The sequence below is a fragment of the Aethalodelphis obliquidens genome, unplaced genomic scaffold (assembly GCF_003676395.1).
Source record: "Aethalodelphis obliquidens isolate GAN/ISIS:26980383/991018 unplaced genomic scaffold, ASM367639v1 scaffold83, whole genome shotgun sequence".
NCBI lineage: Eukaryota > Metazoa > Chordata > Mammalia > Artiodactyla > Delphinidae > Aethalodelphis > Aethalodelphis obliquidens.
In genome coordinates this window covers 7087274-7107706 of record NW_020838027.1, presented here as the reverse complement: position 1 = coordinate 7107706, position 20433 = coordinate 7087274, and the positions used below count along the sequence as shown (strand labels likewise).

Genomic DNA, 20433 nt, shown 5'->3' with positions numbered 1-20433 from the left:
TACAGTTCAAATAAAGTAGGTCAGACATGGTCTCCAGTCACAAGATTAAAATGTAGTGAGCAATGCTATGACAAGTGTGAGCTAGAGCCCTGTCAGAGTGAAACAGAAAAAAGGCTGCATTTCTTCAGAGATAAAAACATAGCAATAATTATTCAGCATGGACAGATAAACTGAGATGAAAGGGGCAGAAGAAAATCCAAATACACATTTTAGTGCCTATCTTTGTGCCAAAAGGAGTAATCATATCAGAATATTTTATAGAGAGATCAGTCTGTCAAGAACCAAGGAGTTTACTCTTGCAAAAAGTGAAGAAAAAAAAAGAGAATGACACATGTGGAGCTAGACATCAAGTCTAGATATGCAGACTGAAGTGAACCCATACAAAATGGAGTGAGCAGAAATAACTGACAAAAGAACAAACCATACTCCATGCTATTTCATTTCCAGTTCTGGTGTTTTTATTTTAGAAAGCACATCGAATTAAACAGGTTAGAGCTATTGCTTCCTTGTTCTGTGTACTTCTATCCTCCATTTGAAAAAACATACAGTCTTCATCCATTCTGTGAGATCAAAAGAACCTAGGGGGGAAACACACAGAGCTCACTTAAATCACAGTTTTAAACAGTCTTTATAATTAGGATGAGAAAAAAGAAAAGGAAAATAAGAAAATTAACTAATGTGACAATAAAAAAATACAAAATGTCTAGATTGCCAAAAAGAATCATAACCCTTTTTGTAATTACCACATTTCATCTTGGTGATCTCAGCTGACAAAGGTATACTAAGGTATATCATTCATTAAAAATTAACGGCTTAAACCTGTAACAGGTTTAAAAGAGCAACCTTACTTCCCAGATTTACTTGATTCTTCTTCAGGAGAAACTATTCTTATTTCCTGAAATTTCTTCTCTCTAGAATCAACAATTCAATTTATAGGTCCATTATTTTATCTACTTATTCAAGATGCTGCCAACACAAAAGCCAAAACTTTGGTCTTCATCACTGGAGTTTTGGGAGACTTATTTCAGTTAGACATCCATGTAAGCATACTTTCCTAGTGATTGATTTAAACTGTACTATAGAGATAATTTATATTTTACAAAAGTCAACCCAATTTTAGACACTGAATTTCATATTAAAAAATACAATCATATAAGATGTGTCAGCAATATTACTCCTTGAAAACCCTACAATATAGACAATTGTGTTTTATTTTAGCACCAAGAGGAAAAAATTGAGGTAAGAACATTTTTTCTAAAACATCACAGAAAGTTATTGTAGCAAAATGCCTGAACAAACAAAACTAAACTTAAATGCTCTTACTCTAGTGCTCAAGACTACATTTTCAATAAATTATATAATGAGCAACAAATTTTGGTTCAGATTAAGATTCAAGCTTCTTTCAGTTCTAAAGCACTGACATCTCCATATAATAACCAAAATTTGTGACAAAACTCTTTTTAAAAGTTTAGAAATTTTAACCATATTAACTGAGGCATGTATTCTTGTGTTCCATACTAATATATGTAAAACTGTATTTAGCATTAAACAACTTTTTAATAGAAGGTGACTTCTTTTTATACTATTAAAAAAAAAAACAGAATTCACCATGTATTTAAACAATAATATCAGTTACTCTAGCTTCATGTTACGATAAATCCTTTATTCCAAGTATACACAGTAAGTCCATTTAACTATCTACTTCCCCTTGCTAACCTGTCAGAAAAAAAAAATTCAGAATATAATGTTTTACCTTTGTTGCAGACTGATTCATTATCCAGAATAGAAATAAAGGTAGGCCAGAGGAGAGGTAGAGGATTAGTGGTATAATAGATCTAAGAGATCCACTTCTCTTCTCTCTTGACCACAAATTGCAAAGAACCTCTTTGCATCTTCTCTTAACAAGGGACACTTTTTTATTCTCAAACCCTGTAAATGATGTACTCATTAATTCTATGTACAAACCACCTAAAATGGCTGCCCACAGCTTGCCTTAGTATCCTAACCACAAGCCCAAACAGTGACAACTTTCTTTCTAACTCACAGCGGTCTCATTGCAGAGCACTTCACTTATTCAGTACTACAGCAGATTTTGAAGAATGCACGCCACATAACGCAAAGAGCACCATATTGGCAGTTAGGACACTTCAGATGTAGTCCTGGCTCTGTAATCTTAGTTACTAACTTCTCTGAACGTCAGTTTCTTTACCAGTAAATCCAAGATTATAGTATACTACCTCTAAGCTTTCCACTTTAAAAATTCTAAACTTCTATGGTAGGCCTCTGTAGGCCAGCAGCTGAATCTGTTATTACAGATACTATAGTAAAACAAGTAGTTGAATGAATAAACGGATCTGCAACTTATTAAAAGAATGGAAAATTACAGTCTTTAAATCTAGGGACTTCAAAATATCACTTCATTTTTTTTATTCAGCCTCATCAAATTCTAAAATGTAGAAAATCACAGCACTGGTACTGATGCCCATGTCTGAAGGCAGCTGTTGATGGAAAGGAAACAGACCTATTTACCAGAGAGAACACAAATGAAAATGGGGACACACACACACACAGAGGAATAGGTAGGCAGAGACAAAAAATGACAACATTGGAAAAATAAAATCCCGAGGGACTGAATGACTAAAGAGAGAGATACCAAACCAGGAAAGCAGAAGCACAACTGAAGAAACAGTAAGAGAAGAAGGGCAGAGACAGATAAGCAAGACAGAAAGGTGAATATGCAGAACGGAACTGATGGGCAGGTACAGTGACAAAGAAATGGGACTAGAAAGGAAAGAGATAGCCAGAAGAAAAGGTCATTTTTACCACAAAATATTGTCAAATTACATACTTCTGTAGTTATCCCCCCAGTGCTCACACTAAAAAGGGGACACTTTCATTTTTACAAAATGATTAACAATGCATATTTCATTTATCTTGCAGATTTTTTTAAAAAAATCACATTTACTGTGAGATAGCATAATTTTTGCCATCATTAAGGTCTACATATTGGATATGATAATAACTCTTTCACAATGTATATCAAATCATCATCTTACAATTTTATCTGTCAGTTATACCTCAATAAAGCTGGGGGGAAAAAAAAAGGTTTCACACGTATCAATATACTGGAAATCCCTAATTTTACATATTGCTCATTTTTTCCCCAAATTAAAGAATGATAGTACCCCAGTTAGGACAAATTCATCCTACGTCAAGAATTTACAGGCATTCATGATTACACACCACGACACTGGTATCATATTGAAAACACATTCTTGAAATTAACTTACCATTTAAGAGTCAAGATCAGGGATCGTAGTCCTGTTTCCATTTTTGCCCCCTTTGCTTGTCGTGGTATGTCATGCTCTATCTCTTCTCCTATGCCGATTTTGTCAGTAGCCATCAATCTGAAGAATTCTTTCTTCTGCTGCCACCTACCAGTTTATTTCTCTGCTGCAGCAGAAGAGTATATAGAAAAAGTTCTTGCTTACTATTCATATTAAACAGAAAAATTCCTTAACATTTCATATTTTCACATGTGTATGAAGTTCCTGTTTCCCCGAAACCTCCCCTCCAAGTTAAAACAACAAAAATCCCAATCACAGAAGATCAAAACACATATGATCAATGTTCACGCTAAGCTGGAGGAGGGGGGAGCTGGAAAGATTTAGACACTCAGCAGCTGCCACCTCAAGGAGCCATTCCTTTTCTGTTACTTTCCTTCTTCACCTGTCCCTACAAATAATAAATGCATAACTTAAAATTTTAACTAGGTAGTGAACTCCTCCAAATTTTAAGTTCAGAGACTACCAAAAGACTTGTGGAAGATGCAGCAATAAAGGAGTTTTTAAAAGTAATTCTAGAAACTAAGGGTGTTAGGCGCTTTACCTGCTTGAGTTTTCATGTTCTGGACTGCTTATTGCCCAATGGCTCTGAATACATTAAAACACGAACACATACGCCACCTACATTTAAAATAGGGTAGCATTTGTATGCCCGTATAAGCAATGGGTATATTTTTTGCAAAAGAGTAGTAATTTCATTAGGTCCTTTTAAAAGGACTGACCACAAATGCACATTTCCTCACACTGTATACATACATAAAAGAATTAAGGGCAAAAAAGCGAGAGTGACAAAGGTAATAGCGGTTGTAGAACTGGAAATTAATACCACATAAATGTTTTGTTTTTTAATATCCTGAGATTCATTTTTATTCCCAGTCTCTTTATTATTGAGGTCTAAGTTTCAAATTTATTCTTTATTCGCTACTAAAGAACAATATGCTAGAATGAGCTAGTGATAATGATGAACTAGTAATAATAGCTTTTGTTCCACCCTCCCACTACCTTTACCCCAAAATAAAAACTTATTTTGTGAACTTAAAAAATAAAACAAACACTGACATAAGCACCAAAGGCTAGTCAACAGTGGCACTGCCGTGACATTGTTTCTACTTTCTCATTCCTTCCCCCATCTCAAGCCCCACCCTTTGACCTCTGATTATGGGATGAGCCTGAGCAGAAGAGTTGGTGATGTCAGGACTGCGCCGTTCCCACGGATGCTCCTAGAGGCCTGCTGTGCTTCTGGGAACTGGGGCACAGGGATGGCTGTCTGACTGAAACCTAAAACAACAACAATTCACCCCACCCCTCATGTTCCCAAACCCCACAGTAGCAGCCAGGTATATATACTATATAAGGACCATCTAATATAGTTTGAATATGGTGAAATCTGAAAGCAAGATCATTTTTAACATGGCAGTGATCTTGGGGGGTGGGGGGGGGCAGCGGAATGGAGGTTCATAAATCCTCCACATCCCATGCAACCACAGAGTGCACACATGCTAATGCTAGCCATTCTCATTAGCAAGAGAACAAGATCCTTCCATATGTCATAAATTACTGCAGGAGTGCAGCCAGGATTCCTTTGTTGGTAAATTTCAGTTCAAGACATAAATATTTTTCTCTTAAGATGCTTAGGGGAATGACTGTCCCTACCTCATATGAGTGAACTGAAGCACAAAACAAGTTTATGACTTATTTTATGCCTTCAGCTGTAGAAACAGCATTACAAGCCAGGATTTCCTATTCCCTAACTAGTGAGTTACTAGACTTCCAGCCTCCTTGGATAGGGCATCCAAAGAGAATATATCTTGAAAAGGTCTTGACTACTGACACTGAAATTCTACCTTATCAGAAAGAGGATTATCTCCCATAATGATAATAACTCATATTAGAGCTAAAACTTTGGAAAGGACAGGAAAAAGGAGGAAAAGGGTAGGGGGACTGGGGCAGACAGGAAAGGATAGTAGTATTAACAGGAAGGCTATTAAAATGGATAAGTTGTATTCCTGTTCCTGCCATTAACTTTGTTTTATGGGCTTGATTAATCTGCTCCAAGATCTTGTGCTTCAGAAATGCCCTCCAATCTGTTCAAACCTATAACTTTTCAATATTTAAACCATTACTTAATGATAATCTCGAATGGCTGACATCTCTCTCTTTGTTAGAATTAGTGCATCAGAAATGCTAAAATCATTAATTCTGAAATCACGCTGCTCCTGAAATAACTGAAATGCTATTACCTTTTGTCTCATTACCTTTCACTTTTATAATGAAGCCACAGAAAGAGAAGCACTACTAAGGTCAACTGAAGGCTATGTTGAGTTTTTACCATATATATAACCTAGAACCTATTTTTACCTTTTCAAAACTCTAGTTTTCCATACCTGTCCACTCCTAATTGATGTCTTTATACTGTGAGCTCACTGTGTATTCGGAACACCAACCCCTGAAAAAGCTTAAGCCAGAGTAGCACAATGGAAGAAACATACAAACCCAAAACAAAAACAAAGCTAAAAAAGTCACACTCTGAAATAATTATAGACATATATGCAAGGAATGGAGATATCTAAATGGCTAAAACAAATCCCCAAAGAAAGTCCTGGGTTCATCCCAACCAGTTCAAACTTTACCCCCAAAACTTTTTCTATAACCAAATTATTTGCTAGATATGTTTATACATTGTTTTTTGAAATCCAAGTTATATTACAAACCCATTGGTGCCTTCAAAGTACATAAAAGAAAGGAAATTTTAAAAAGAAAGTAAAGTTAGCCTTGTGATGAAAAAAAGGAGAAAGAATCAAATTACCTGCCAGCAGGCTGGGGCTGTGCCTGAATCCAAACCGCTGCATTTACAATTCATTCTACAGCTGCATTATTGGGGGAAGGGGAGTTTAGAAGGGCACTGACCCCGAAAGTTCTCAATACTTCTCACTCATCATCAGGAAGGGGGAAGAAGGAAAGTTTTTTCTCTGGGTATTTTTTTGTTTGTTTGTTTTTGTTTTTTTGTCTCCTGAAAAGGCTGGCAAAGAACAGTAATAGTGCAAGCAGTTAGAATATTTCTTTAAAAACAATTTTAAAAATGCAAAACATTAAGGAATTTAAAACACCACATTTTCGTTAATATAGAAAGAATTTTCACTAGAGTTAGGCAGCCACCCCAAAACAGCATGGCAAAAGGGCATTGGTATAAAGGAAATAAAATACCACACAAAAATCCAAAACAAAACTAAAAACATTTCAAATTAAACCTGGAAGACTAGAAGATTCCAACAGCAGATTTCTGTCCACTACTGAAACATTCCAAAATCCAAGCTTCAAAGGCGCCTAAATGTATCTTAAATGAAATTTTGTTTGGTTTGGTTTAAGAAAAAAAAAAAGAAAGAAAGCAGTGAACCTGGTTATAAATCCTGCAATATATTACATTTAAAAATATCCTAGTACGACAGAAACAAATTATAAAAGAAATTAAACAAACAAACAAACAAATAAAAACAGTAGCAGCAGAGGTTACCTGTCTGAGCACCTACATTTTCTTAGGAGGGGATCGTGTCTCACCAGCCATATAGCCCATAAACCTTCTCAAAAAGAGTGAGCCAGGAGAAAAATGTAACACAAGATTTGATTTCACAGTGTCTCTAAGCGCCCCAGACCCCAGACTGGGGACTCACTGAACGAAGAGAATTTCTTTTTCCTTTGTTTTCTTCTTGAGAAAAAGAAGAGATGATCTTGAAAGTCAATTACTTCTTTCAATGCCTTCGATACCTTTTCAAAAGTCTGATAAAGCACTTGATGAAAGCAAGTCTCTTGATGGATTTTTCTAATGTTCCAGGGTATTTTCTTATTTGATAGCATATACAGAAATACTTCAAAGTTCAGTGGAGTTAAAGCCAACAGAAATGACCAATCAAAAGAAAATAATTATTAAGAATTTTAAATGGAATAGTTCATATTTGTGTGTTTATGTATATACATAGTCCACTTTTCATCATGGGTGACATAAAAACAATATCAGAAAGAATTACTTTTAAATACAATTCAGAATTACAATTTTAACAATGTACAATACTTTTACAATAATCAGATTTTTGCAAGATAAAATAACAACTATACATATTTGATAAATACACATTTTTACCTCTCATAATAGCAATAAAGATCTTAAGAAAGTTACTCAACAATAGGAAAATATATTTAACTTTCACTTAAATATCTGGGCTGTTTTATTTGGGTTCTTCCAGTATGGTTTGCTCTTATTCTTTACCTTACTTTTTGAAGGAATTCAAGAGGATATTCATGTTTTTAAACTCTAAGATGTCCATTCAGTGTACGATCCAGAAATAGGTTGGTAAGGCTATGTTTTAACATAGTGTGAATGCACAAAAGATGGGCAGTGAGTAAAACTAACAGTGAAATAATCTCAGATATTTCTTCTAATGTACTTGGTTAATTTGATAATTTTTTTCAAAGGCTACCTACATTTTTCCTGGTGCCTTATCCCACCCAACAGAAACCTTGAGTTTTTCATCAAATAGACAGGGTGTTCTATTTGTGTTTTAAAATTCACTAATCTATATACATGTGACATGTAACTATTCAAAGTATATGTATCATAATCTATGTGGCAACCAGATGGTCTCTACACACATACGAATGATGATTTAATTAAGCGATTCCTTCTCCCTTGTTTATTTCTCTATCCGAATAGTGTGCATCTTCCAAAGTATGGTCATTTAGTAAAAGAAGTACCAAGTGAGCCAGAGGTACTTATATGTTCCACAATATGTCGCACAATAACCCTGTACAAGTCAAATTCTTTTAGATGAGAGGAGAATATCCTAAAATAAATTAGAAAGTCCTCTTATGTATCTTTTTCTAAGGTGAAATGAGACACTGCACAGATCAGAGGTACTATTCTATTTGTCAACAAGCAACCTTTCACTCCATTTTAATATTATTTAATTCTATGGAAAAAACACGTTTTATTACATTCCTTTTTTAAAATGGGGGAAAAACTGTACAAGTAAGCATGATCAAACCTCTGTTAGAGCTGGTTAATACTGATTTTATTGCCTCGAAGTCTCTCTAGTAGTGTCCAAGAAATTATGTTTAATGTCCATCTGAAGGAAAAAAGCACTGGAGAGGCAAGAAAGGACTCGGGTAAAAAGCTTCAGAGGATTGTAGGGAGATGGAACTTGCCGCTTAAAAAAATTACGTTGAGCTCTGGTGCATCTCCATTTCTTAACACGCCTTCCAAACCATTCACTGGGATAGTTTTACCCATGTTTAAAGGCTCATATTATATGCAGTTTGGGGGCTTTTATAAATTCAGAAATAAAGTAATATAAAGAGTAGAATATTGAAGGCTTCAGAGTAGGGCTATAAGAGACTCAATACTGCTAAATAAGTCCCCAAACAAAAACGGTCAGTCCACCCCAACCCAAAACCTATGTGTAATAGGAGAAAATGCACAGCAAGAAGCAGAGCAAAAGCATGTAGCCTGGAATAAATCATACACTGAACAGTCTAGAACCAAAGAAAAAAAGCAAACAACATACATATACACAAAAGCCTAAGCAGCAGCTATTCTCCTCATGTCTTTAGGTGAGTACCTCTACCAGTAGATTATTGTTATGAAAACGACTCAGTTGTTTTTTTTTAAAGTAAAAAACTGTTTCCCATCATGCTCCATTTTCTAGAATCTTTCCTTTTTGATTGGTTGGTGTAAACAAAAAGCAAAGCACATAAACATGCAAGCGTGCACGTGCGTGCACACACACGCACGCGCACACACACACCCTCCTAAAATGTGAAAAATGCAGATATATAACGCTGGTATTAGAAATCACTTCAACTTTATACTTAGGAACTTATAGACCCTTGATTTGCCCCCCAAAAATATTCTTCCTTGTCCTTATTCTTTAAATGCCCAACCACCAAAAGAAAAAAGGAAAAAAATAAAAGGCTTTAAATGCACATGTTTCAAGTCAGTGTCTTGTTAACAAAAAAGGTAGCATTTTCTTCACTTTGGCCATTGTTAAAGATGCAGGCATAGATCAGGGAATGTTAAGACTAGCATGTATTTAAAAAAAAAAAATGCAACATTAACAGAGCATATATCTTTCAAAAAAGGCTAAAACACTAACAAATACAAGTCAATGCACATATTTTTAACTAGTGCAATTTTATCTACAATGGAGTAAATGTTATTTTGTGTGCCAGACATTGCAATACTGTTCATTTCCCTTTTATCATGCAAACATGCCAACTTTATCATTAAAAAAATCTTTATTGGGTCACATTCACGTTGCCCTCCCACCCAAATTAAGGGGGAAAAAGTCAATAACAGAGCTCCTCAAGATCTCATAACTATGAACATAAAGCTCCTAGATAACAGTGTATAGGCTGAATTTTCAGATTTGTATAAAAAAATTATAATTTAGGTAGATGTCTTCCTCACGGATTACAACACAATGTTAAGTACACTACTCTGAAATTTGTACCAACTGTACAAAAACAAAAGCAAGAGACCATGAAAATATTATGTTCTTCATGGCCTGAGAGCCTACACATCTCTCCGAGTAATGTAAAACTACGAGAGCCTGACATTTTTCTGTATCTCACCTCTTCTGCCTCTCTATCTGTAGGATTTGCAAATCAAAGTCAGTAACATCTTAGTAGCAAAGGTCTCGTCTATCTCCCCATTCTTCCTTCCTAACTAATCCTACTCAATTTTCTCTCATCTCTCTGAGCATTTTCTATGAACAGCATTGCAAGTTGGTTTAAAAAAAAAAAGAAAAAGAAAAAGAAGAAACAAAGAAAAAAAGGAAAGAAGAAAAAGAAAGTTTTACAAGGGTTTTGTTGGTTAATTATTTACTGGTGGAATCACTCCACCAGGAGTTTGATTTCATTGGCTAGCAGTTGGTTCATGTTGAATAGGCCCCCCGGGAGCTTGGTGAGCAGCTCTCGCTCCGTGGTTTCAGGGTCGCTGTCAACAGAGCTGGAACTTGCGCTCATGTTGTCGACAGCAGTGTTGGCTGGGGGACCCAGCTCCGGCTCACTAGTCTCACTGGCCGTGGACACCACGGAGAGCAGGGACATACGCCGGGTGAGCCGGCCAGAGGGCAGAAGGGAGGCGGCATAGTCCGCTATGATACCAGCTACATCTAGATTACAAGCCTTATCAAAGGCTATGAAACCTACATTTGCATTGGCCTCGCAGACACAGAAGGAGCCGTCGTCTTTCGTCAACAGGTCAATGCCACACACATCCATTCCCAGGATATTAGACACCTGGATAGCTAGCTGTTTCCCTTGTTCACTCAATGAGCACATCATCCCGACACCACCTGGCAAAAGAGAAATAAGAAGTTACCAAAATGACAAAATTTTGGAGTAAAACTAAAGCTGACCTTAAAGTTAGCCTCTAAGGCTAAACCTCTCTTCTAAATCAGTAGAATAGCAAAAGTGTTATTCTAGTGTAAAACTGGGACTCTGAAGTCTAAGATTCTTTCATTAGAGAATCCCCTTCCAACGCAGTCTCTCGACAAATTCATGACTTTGTACTTTTTCCATATGCTATTTTTTTCTGAAGCCATTAAACTTTCACTGAAGTCTATCTTACTTGCAATCCCATGGAACTTTTGCATAAATACAGTTAAACCACTTAATGTTGTTATTGGTTTTTATCAGTTTCAGATTTTGATTTGTAAAAATAGAGATGCATAACAAGGACAGAGGACAGAATCTAGGAACATGCTTTTCTTCCTCCACAGTCCCAATTCTAATCTCTTTGCTGTTCCTAAGCCAAAAGTATTCTGGGGTTTCAGGTAGCTGGAGGAGTGTATGTGAAGTCTTCGCTGGTATCTGAGAGAAAAGAATTAGAACTAGTTGGAGACAGTTTCAACACTAGAAAGGACTAGATAAGGACTAGAAAGCAAAAGAATTTGGACAAAACCTTGGCTTAAGGAGCTCAACAGGAGGAAAGCTGACATCAGTACTATGTAAGTATGCCTGACCCAAAGAGACCAAAGGTAAAGGCACATATGACCAGAGTCCCCCTTACCACTGTGGCTGGAAGAGTACGGGGAGGGGAGTGCAGGAAGGAGGGGACTGGCACACTAGCCAATGAATTAAATGACACTGCTTCTCAGCATCCATAGTACTGAGGCCATCTGGAATGTTCCAAATAACCAGAGCAGAGCTCTGATGTGACGTGACAATAACAAATAACAAGCTGTCTATGACCTGAATGAAAGAAATAAGAGCACAAATTCAAGTTTAGCACAAAAAGACTCTCTGAACTAACACAAAAACAGGATTACCCAACTTAAAAGTTTCAACAGAGAAACTGAAGGAGAGTTGCTTTTGTGAGTCTAACTTATAACTTGGAAAATCTACTGTGAGAAATATTTTGAAGCACATACAAAAAACCTGAGGTGAAGTCACAAAAGAAGGACAAAAAATCTGGATAACTGAATCAGAAAAACCCTAACCCCCAGAAGGAGAGAAGAAATTTTCCTGAAGCTTAGAAAAACTGAATCTGATAGAAACAGCTTACTAAAATCCAGGTTGGACTGACTGAGAAGAGACACATATCTAAAAATATCCTGACAAAACTGTTTCGTATTTCAAATAAAACAAAACAACCAAAAATAAGAGAACAAAACAAAACAAAAAACAAACTTACAAAGAATATAAATTACCTACCCCCCTCCCAAAATCAGAGTAGGTTTGGACATTCAATTGCAAAAGTGTAAACTGTAGAGCAGCAGAACAGAAGTAAGACTCACACAATTTAAGAATCCTATCTCAGCCAATATATCATTCTCCTTTGAGAAAGACAGCAAGCTATGAGGTATCTATCACTCACACACACCATCCAGGGAAAATAATCAAGAAGAGATACTAACATAACAGCAAATGACTAAGGACAGAAAACTCAAGGTATGGGAAGATGCAGATGGGGAGTAAAGAGTGACTAGTAGTGTGATTCTTGCAATACAGGTGTAATTAACTCTCAACAGATAAAGACTGCCTGGGAATGGATAACGTAAGTGCTACATAAGGATTCTTGCAACAGAAGAGACACACAATAAAAGAAATTCTATTATAGACTTGAACTAAAACTATTAGATGGTTTCAGAAAAACAGTGGAATACAAAGCCCAGGGAAGCAGAAATTTGTGTCTGTTTTGTTCACTGCTATATACAAAATACTGCTATAACAGTATTGATACTTAGGAGGTACTCAAAAATATTTGTTCAGTGAATGAATGAATCAAGAGGGAGGAGTAGGAAGGGAAGTAAAACTGTTCTAATCCTCTCATGGGAAGAGAGAGGGAACAAGAGGTGATGCATTTTGAGAGCAGAGATTTCAAGGAGTTTGGATACGAGGTGTTAGACTAGAGAGGAGATCAAGAATGACTCCAAGGATTTTGGTCTAAACTAGAAAGATACAGTTGCCAAAAAACAATAAGGAGAAAACTGTGGATGGGACATATTGGGAGGAGGAGTTAGATGAGGAGTTCAGTTTTGGACATGTTAAGACTAAAATGTCTAACAGACATCTACATGGAGATATTGAGAGGCAGTGATTTATATGTGCCTGGAGTTCAGGAAGAAAGCCTAAACTGGAGAGATAAATTTGAAAATAATAACATAGATAGCATCTAAAGCCATGAGCTAGGTAAGATTACTAAGAACGTAAAATACACAGAGAAGAAGAAAAAACCCAGACTACGCTCTGAGGCGCTTCATCGGTAAGAAATCTCAGAAGATATACACTTAAGCAAATCAAAATCAGCAACATTCTTTGGACCAATGGGTAAAATGGGTTAGGACACAGCTTAAATGAAATAATATGACCAAAGAGGGAATTTGTTAGACATTTCACACATGTGCAAATTGGGGTACAAATTGAGCCTGGGTGAAAGCAAATTTATGATTCAGAGAAATCCAACTTTATTACTAGAAAAACAATTCTATACTTTTATTATATTCGTGGTAAATCTATGAATCATATTTACATGTGAAAGATACGTTTTTCAACATATTAAATAAAAAGATCTAAGTTATATACAAATACTCACTGAAAAAGCTTTAATAGTATTACTTTATATCCTAGAAAGACACTTGCATTGCTTTTACCTAGTGAGCAGTTGCTTTGCATCCTCCCATCCGTTGAACAGCGTAACATGGTGCCAACCACACGGCCTCCCACGACAATGACACGTACATCCCTTCCATGAGACTCTTTAACATACTTCTGAAACAGGTATGGAGCTTCATGGCGAATAAGATGGCTTAGATCAGCCAAATGGTGCTTATCGCGAGCCAAGAAAACTGCTTTGCCTGTGGTCGAAAAGAATAAAAAATGTAAGTCAACAAACTATGAGCAGTTGATATCATTACCTGCATTTTCTTGTGTCCCAATCTCCTTTTTCAGAACCAACTGCTTTTTAACCAAAGTAACAGTGTTATGGTAAAATGTATATAAAGACCAACTAAATATCTGGGTTCTTAAGATTTGTATTCCTCCAGGTTAGCCAGTAATACTAGCCTCACTTATCAACAAAACATTTTTCTGAGTTAAAACATATGTTTTATATATTACACAATATTAAGATGCCATGTTTGCATATAGTAAAGTAGCAGTATGTTACTACTTCTATGCCAACAGAAGTGTCTGCTTTTAAAACATGGTTATAGGGCTGCCCTGGTGGCACAGTGGTTGAGAGTCCGCCTGCCGATGCAGGGGACGCGGGTTCGTGCCCCGGTCCGGGAAGATCCCTCATGCCGCGGAGCGGCTGGGCCCATGAGCCATGGCCGCTGAGCCTGCGCGTCCGGAGCCTGTGCTCCGCGGCGGGAGAGGCCACAACAGTGAGAGGCCCGCGTACCAGAGGAAAAAAAAAAAAAAAAAGGATATAAATCCTTTGACATTCTTCCCATCAAGAGGAGGCGGAATCTATATCCTATCCCTTGAATCTAGGAGGGGACGTAATTGCTTCAGAAAAAATACAGAATAGGCAAATCTCTCTGACTTCTGAGGCTAAATTGTAAAAGGTCACACAGATTCTTTGTTCACTGGAGCGTTCACTGCAGGAGCCCTGAGACTTCTTGGCTGCCATACTGGAGAAGCCAAGTAGAAACAGTGCAGTCAAAAGTCCCAGCTGAACCCTGACCCAGCTATCTCTGTCAAAGCACTAAACCTTGTGAAGTACTTGGATTTATGAATCATTTTATGCCTTAAGAAATAGTTACTTAATCTAAAGTTATTAAGATATTTTATACACTGTCTTCAAACTATATAAATTGGGATGGGGATGATGGAGTTGGTGATCTAGAATCCTTGCATTGTTGAAAAGGAAGATAAAGATATTGAGACTCAGCCTACATTAAAGTATGCATCCTAAAATCTCTAGGATAGGGGCTTCCCTGGTGGCACAGTGGTTGAGAGTCTGCCTGCCGATGCAGGGGACACGGGTTCGTGCCCCGGTCCGGGAAGATCCCACATGCCGCAAAGCGGCTGGGCCCATGAGCCATGGCCGCTGAGCCTGCGCGTCCGGAGCCTGTGCTCCGCAACGGGAGAGGCCACAACAGTGAGAGGCCCGTGTACTGCAAAAAAAAAAAAAAAAAAAAAAACTCTAGGATAACCACTAAACGAACAGAAATGTGAGTTGTTGTTGCTCCAGCCTAGAGGAACAACTCACAAAAGCGCCTTCTGTAAGTCTGAGGTACCATGCACCTAGCCATTTCCCTACAGTAATTCTTCAGAAGCTCTGTTTCAAAAGCTATAAACTTCAATTGACAAGACTACGTCTAGTCAATAACCATGAGCAAATACAAGGTAGATCTAAGTTAAGCCTTAAAAATCTGTTTTGTATAACCACTTATTAATTCTCAAGAGTAATTTCAATATTATGTGTGGTAGCAACAACTCATACACACCTCTATGACCCCGTGTATTCTTCACTACCATTGGAAACTCCAGTACTTCTGCTTCATCAATCATTTTAGCAAAATTTTCATGACCACCTGGTTTGAGCAAAAAAGAAATTTAGGAACAGCAACAGAGGTGTTTTGTGATAAATTTTATCTATACTAAAGTCAGCAAGACAAGGGAGGTATAAGGTAATAACCTGATGGCTAAATTTTGTCTTCAGTTAAACAACCACTCCTTTTAAAATGGATAAAAACTATCTTAAACTATAAATATTCTAATATACAACTCAAAGAAATTAAAACAAAGTTTCCTGATTCTATAACATTTTTCATATTTTTAGCCCTTATTTCTCTACCACACAAATAACAGAAGCCAAGATCTACTTTAGTATATAGAATTCTATTTGGATTAAGAAACAGAAGAGTGAGGCAGTTGGGTAGACTTATCCAAAGTTGAAAAGATGCTGCATGCACAGGCGTGGCTCTCTCTCATCAAATACACAAATTAATATTTCTTATCTCTATTATAAATCAGAGTTCTTTCTACACTGAGCTATTCAGTACCCATGGGTTATGTCTTGTTCTTTCTGTTTATATTCCTAGGAACAAACGATACAGAAGCAAAGCTACAGCAAAAATGGATTGTAGTTGTACAAAATCAGCATGATGACAGAATAATCACACCAAGAAAAGGTTCATTAAACAACTGTGATATCATAAATTTTCAGCTCAGAGATATGAAGATGACCTAGTCTCCAAATTTTAAACCTTAAACGTGAGAGCACAGGTAATATTCATTCATTTGGTTAATATACTTTTCTCCTTTCCATTCTCTTAAAATCAGAATTGTAGAACAATGAAATAAGCTATATAATATCTCAAAAGCATCAGGAAGAGAGAACTCTCAAACTGTAACAGGACAGGAATTTCTTTTTAAAGCCTCGTTAACTCTCCAAGCATTCTGCTGGACATTTTAAGAAATATTTTTATGAAAAAGTATACTGATTTATAGCAAGTCTGATTCTTTCCAAACTAGAAAAACTGGAAAGGCAGGAAATATATTAACATAATACTGTTTACAGTAGTGCTACTCCAAGTGTCGTCCAGTAACCTCTGCCTGTGACTTCTTTGCTACTGATATGTGTCCAAATAAATACAAAAAGAGTAAGCACAAGAAAGCAATTTGGCATTGCTCTGCTATTTTTACGGTACTTTACGTGTACTTATCCACAGCAAATGGGTCTTTAAAAAAAAAAATAGTCCTCTACCACAGGTGATTTTAGAAGCACTGCTTTAAAGCACACCTAGTATAGTGTAATTTTCTTTAAAAATAGGAAAATATTTATGAACCATTATCATGAAAATGGTAATGAAGATAATCAAAAATTACAGAGATGACAGATTCTTTTACCTCAGGGGTTGCCACACTAAGGACTGATTTGGCATACAGCCCTTTTTTGTAATTAAGTTTTACTAGAAAAACTTAAAAACTTTAAAGAAAAACTTTACTAGAAAACAGCCACACTCATTGTTTAAGCTTTGTCTACAGCACGTTTCACAGTACAACAGCTTTACTGAGGGTCACAAGAGAGAACTTATAGCCTGGGGAGCCCAAAATATTTACTATTTGGCCCATTACAGAAAGTTTGGTCAGTCCATTCTACTCATACCATACACAGATTCATAATTCTCATAATTAAAACTGAAAATCGCTTCTAAGAGTCCTTCCTTGTTCACGAATTTCATTATATCACATAACCCTAATAGTTTAGTAGGGCTTTCAAAACTTATTGGTGCTCTAAAATTTAGGCTATAAATTCTTATTAGTTAACTCACCATAAGAGAAAGTATCTGGCAGAGGAACACCATGACCTGCCAACTCTTGAAACGTCCAGAACTTATTAACACAGTTCAGGATGGCTTGAGGTCGGTTCATCAACCTGCATCCCATCTTCTCCAGATGACGCAAAACAGTGATGTCACTATCACTTTGCACCCAAGGGGTTGGTACTCTCACTACCACCACCTGAGGGTAGGCAGTAATTAGTTCTCCATTGATACGAAGACCTGAAATATACAGGAATGAAACCATAACCATTAAAGGGGAATATACAATAGAGAACCAGATATATACCAAAGCTTAGGTCTCAAAACTAAATGTACTATTTTGCTAACATTTCACTGGGACAGAGAGACATTCCTCCTTAAATAATTTTCCTCTGTAAGAACAAAGAAGATGTAATAAGAAGAATGTATGCCGGGGTAAATAAATTACAGTACATGTCAATACAATGAAGTATTACTCATCCGTTAAAAAGAATGTCATAAATCTCTATGTTCAAAGATGGAAAGAATGTCCAGATGCATAAGGTTAAGTTTTTTAAAAGCAATTAACTCTTGTATTTACATATGTACAGAAAATATATAAAAATGGCTTTCTCTGAGTATGTGTGGCTGGCAAGGCAGGAAGAGAAGGGCAGAATGAGGAACTTTAAAACATTTTGCTCCATGCAATTCTCTATCTTTTTTAAGTGAGGATGTATGCTTTTAGTACAAAAAGAGAATTTTCTTTCTGTAAAAAATAAATAAATGTATTTATTTATTTATTTTTGGCTGTGTGGGGTCTTCGTTGCTGCGCGCGGACTTTCTCTCGTTGTGGCGAGCAGGGGCCATTCTTCGTTGCGGTGCGCAGGCTTCTCACTGCGGTGTCTTCTCTTGTTGCGGAGCACGGGCTCTTGGCTCGCGGGCTTCAGTAGCTGTGGCTCGAAGGCTCTAGAGCGCAGGCTCAGCAGTTGTGGCACACGGGCTTAGTTGCTCCGCGGCATGTGGGATCTTCCCAGACCAGGGCTTGAACCCGTGTCTCCTGCATTGGCAGGCAGATTCTTAACCACTGGGCCACCAGGGAAGCCCCAAAAAGAGAATTTTTAAAAGAGCAGTTTTCTGAGTTTTATCCAATACCATTCTATTTTTAAAGAGGTCCCAAATAATAAAGGAACAAGGTACTTGTTGCTCCTTACAACCTACTTTCATTAAAAAATTACATATACTTATTTAAATGACATTCAAATACAAAAATATAACACATTTACCTCCCATCCAACATCCTACACAGTGTTAACAGTATGTATCAACTAACAGTTAATAGTTAACTAACAGTATGTTAATAGTATTTTCCCCACCATTATCTAATTATAGAAAAATATATATAATTTTTAGACAAATGAGATACTTTGTTTACATCATTTTATGTCACTTTCTCTCATCACTTAAAATTATACCAGACATCTAAGTCAGTGCACATACAACTGTATTGGGCTCAACAGAATTGTATTTAAAGATACACCACATGATCAATCCCTTACTCATGGACATTCATTCACTGAATAAACATTAAGTAATTACATGTGTCAGATTCTTTTCTAAAAGTTGGGAATAGATTGGTAACTAAGGCAGATAAGGTCCTTGACTAGTCACTGTACTCTATATACATTTACATACCCAGGACTTTTATAGTGAGTGAGTGAGTGAGTGAGTGTGTGTGTGTGTGTGTGTGTGTGTATGTACACCGTATTCTTTATACATTCATCTGTCAATGGACACTTAGTTTGCTTCCACGTTGTAATTATTATAAATAAAGCGGCTGTGAACATGAGGGTGCAGATAAATCCTCAAGAGAGTGATTTCATCTCCTTGAGGTAACATGCTGGATCCACAATTCTGAGCCAAAAGAGATTTTATCTATTCTGATTAAGGGAACTGAGGTTATGTGCTTGATATTACCTGTTGATACTTCACACCATCCCCATCTTTTACCCCCTCCCTGTATGGCATGGACTAGAAGCACTTCCTACTCTCCCTTGCCAGCAGGATTCTATTTTGAGAATCCACCAACGAGAGACAATTACACAAAATTTTAAAGGTCAAAGAGAAGTAGAAGTCATTATTCTCCAGGGGCAGCTGGTAGCGCTGTGGTCATCAGCAGATGTGAGGTTTTTTGCCAAAGGCTTCAGGCATTGTCCTTGCAGCCGTTCACTGACCATGCTGCTACAGGCATCTTGAGATCAGCAGCAGCGGATTCCTGCAATCCTACATTTTCTCATTTCCTGGGCTTCTGTGCTGACTTGCCTCAACAGGAAAATCTAAACAGCATTTTACTTGAAATCAGAAAAAAGCCTAGTGACCAAATTGGGAGTTAAAAGGGGACATGGAGAATGGGAAAGGTGAAAAGGGAACCCAGTTTACGGCAAAAGATGCTGCCTCTGGGTGTAGATATGAAAGATTCTGGTGATAACATCAAAGTAGAACTATTCTGTAACAGTTGAAGTACGGATGGGAACTATACAGATGTGTATATAAAATACACATGTGTATTACAGGTGTGTAAAATAATTCATATCTGGTAGTGTGGAGTGTGTGTGTGCTTATAGAAGGAATCAGCCCAAGACTTAATACCTAAAGAAATGGGGATGTATAGGCTGAAAAAAGAAAAAGAAAAAATGGCAATTCCTAGGACTGGATTTGATGAATCTCAGTTAAGGGACACGAGAAGGAAGCAAAAACCTGAGGAAAAATGAGTCAAAAAACCACGAAAATCTAGTTTTAAGTAGTAATATGAAAAATAAGAAAAGTCAGTGTTACCTGGAGAGAATAATCAAATTCGTTAAATGAAACAGAGGTAAAACAAAGATTGAGTTTGGGAAAACTTGAGTGATCAGGAAAAGAGACACTGTCAAGAGAAAATTCATCCATTATGACATTATCTTCTCATTTCCCTAAAATGGAGATACTTTTTGCGCCTTTTAAGAAAGGGGATAGAGAAGGCAATGTGTTCCACTCCCGGTCTGCTGCCAACGGAAATTGGGAATATGGGAGTACTTTATCCAAAGCACAGTCAGATCTGCATAGTACACTATATGGGCATTACTGAGGATGGAAAGAAATTCAATGCCTCCAGTAACAGAAACAGACACTTTATTATCCTAGACAAGCAGAAGGTGATCCGAGACTGCCCAGAAAGAAGGGCAGGTACAGATGAATGTGAGCAAAAACAAAAAGGCAAAGTATTACTGATCTCTTGAGTACTCTTAGTAAATACCACTCATCTTTGATGCAGAGCTTATAAAACTGAAATATAGGGAGGATGACTCTTT

At 37.0% G+C, this 20433-nt stretch overlaps 1 protein-coding gene across 8 annotated transcripts in view; it reads right to left on the bottom strand.

The window, feature by feature from the left end:
* Positions 1-440: 440 nt before the first annotated feature.
* RIMKLB (ribosomal modification protein rimK like family member B) overlaps positions 441-20433 on the bottom strand; it is a 132699-nt gene continuing 112706 nt past the window's right edge. For 5 of the 8 annotated variants that reach the window (XM_027093080.1, XM_027093081.1, XM_027093078.1 and 2 more), the window contains 6 exons: positions 17120-17350; positions 15290-15376; positions 13490-13693; positions 6151-10690; positions 3291-3965; positions 441-578 (listed from right to left, as the gene is read on the bottom strand). In XM_027093080.1, coding sequence (XP_026948881.1) covers positions 10227-10690; positions 13490-13693; positions 15290-15376; positions 17120-17350 — 986 coding nt within the window. In that variant the 3' untranslated portion in view covers positions 441-578; positions 3291-3965; positions 6151-10226. Of the gene's footprint in view, positions 579-1753; positions 1930-3290; positions 3966-6150; positions 10691-13489; positions 13694-15289; positions 15377-17119; positions 17351-20433 lie in introns of all 8 variants that reach the window. The other 3 variants (XM_027093084.1, XM_027093083.1, XM_027093079.1) reach the window with 3 other exon arrangements.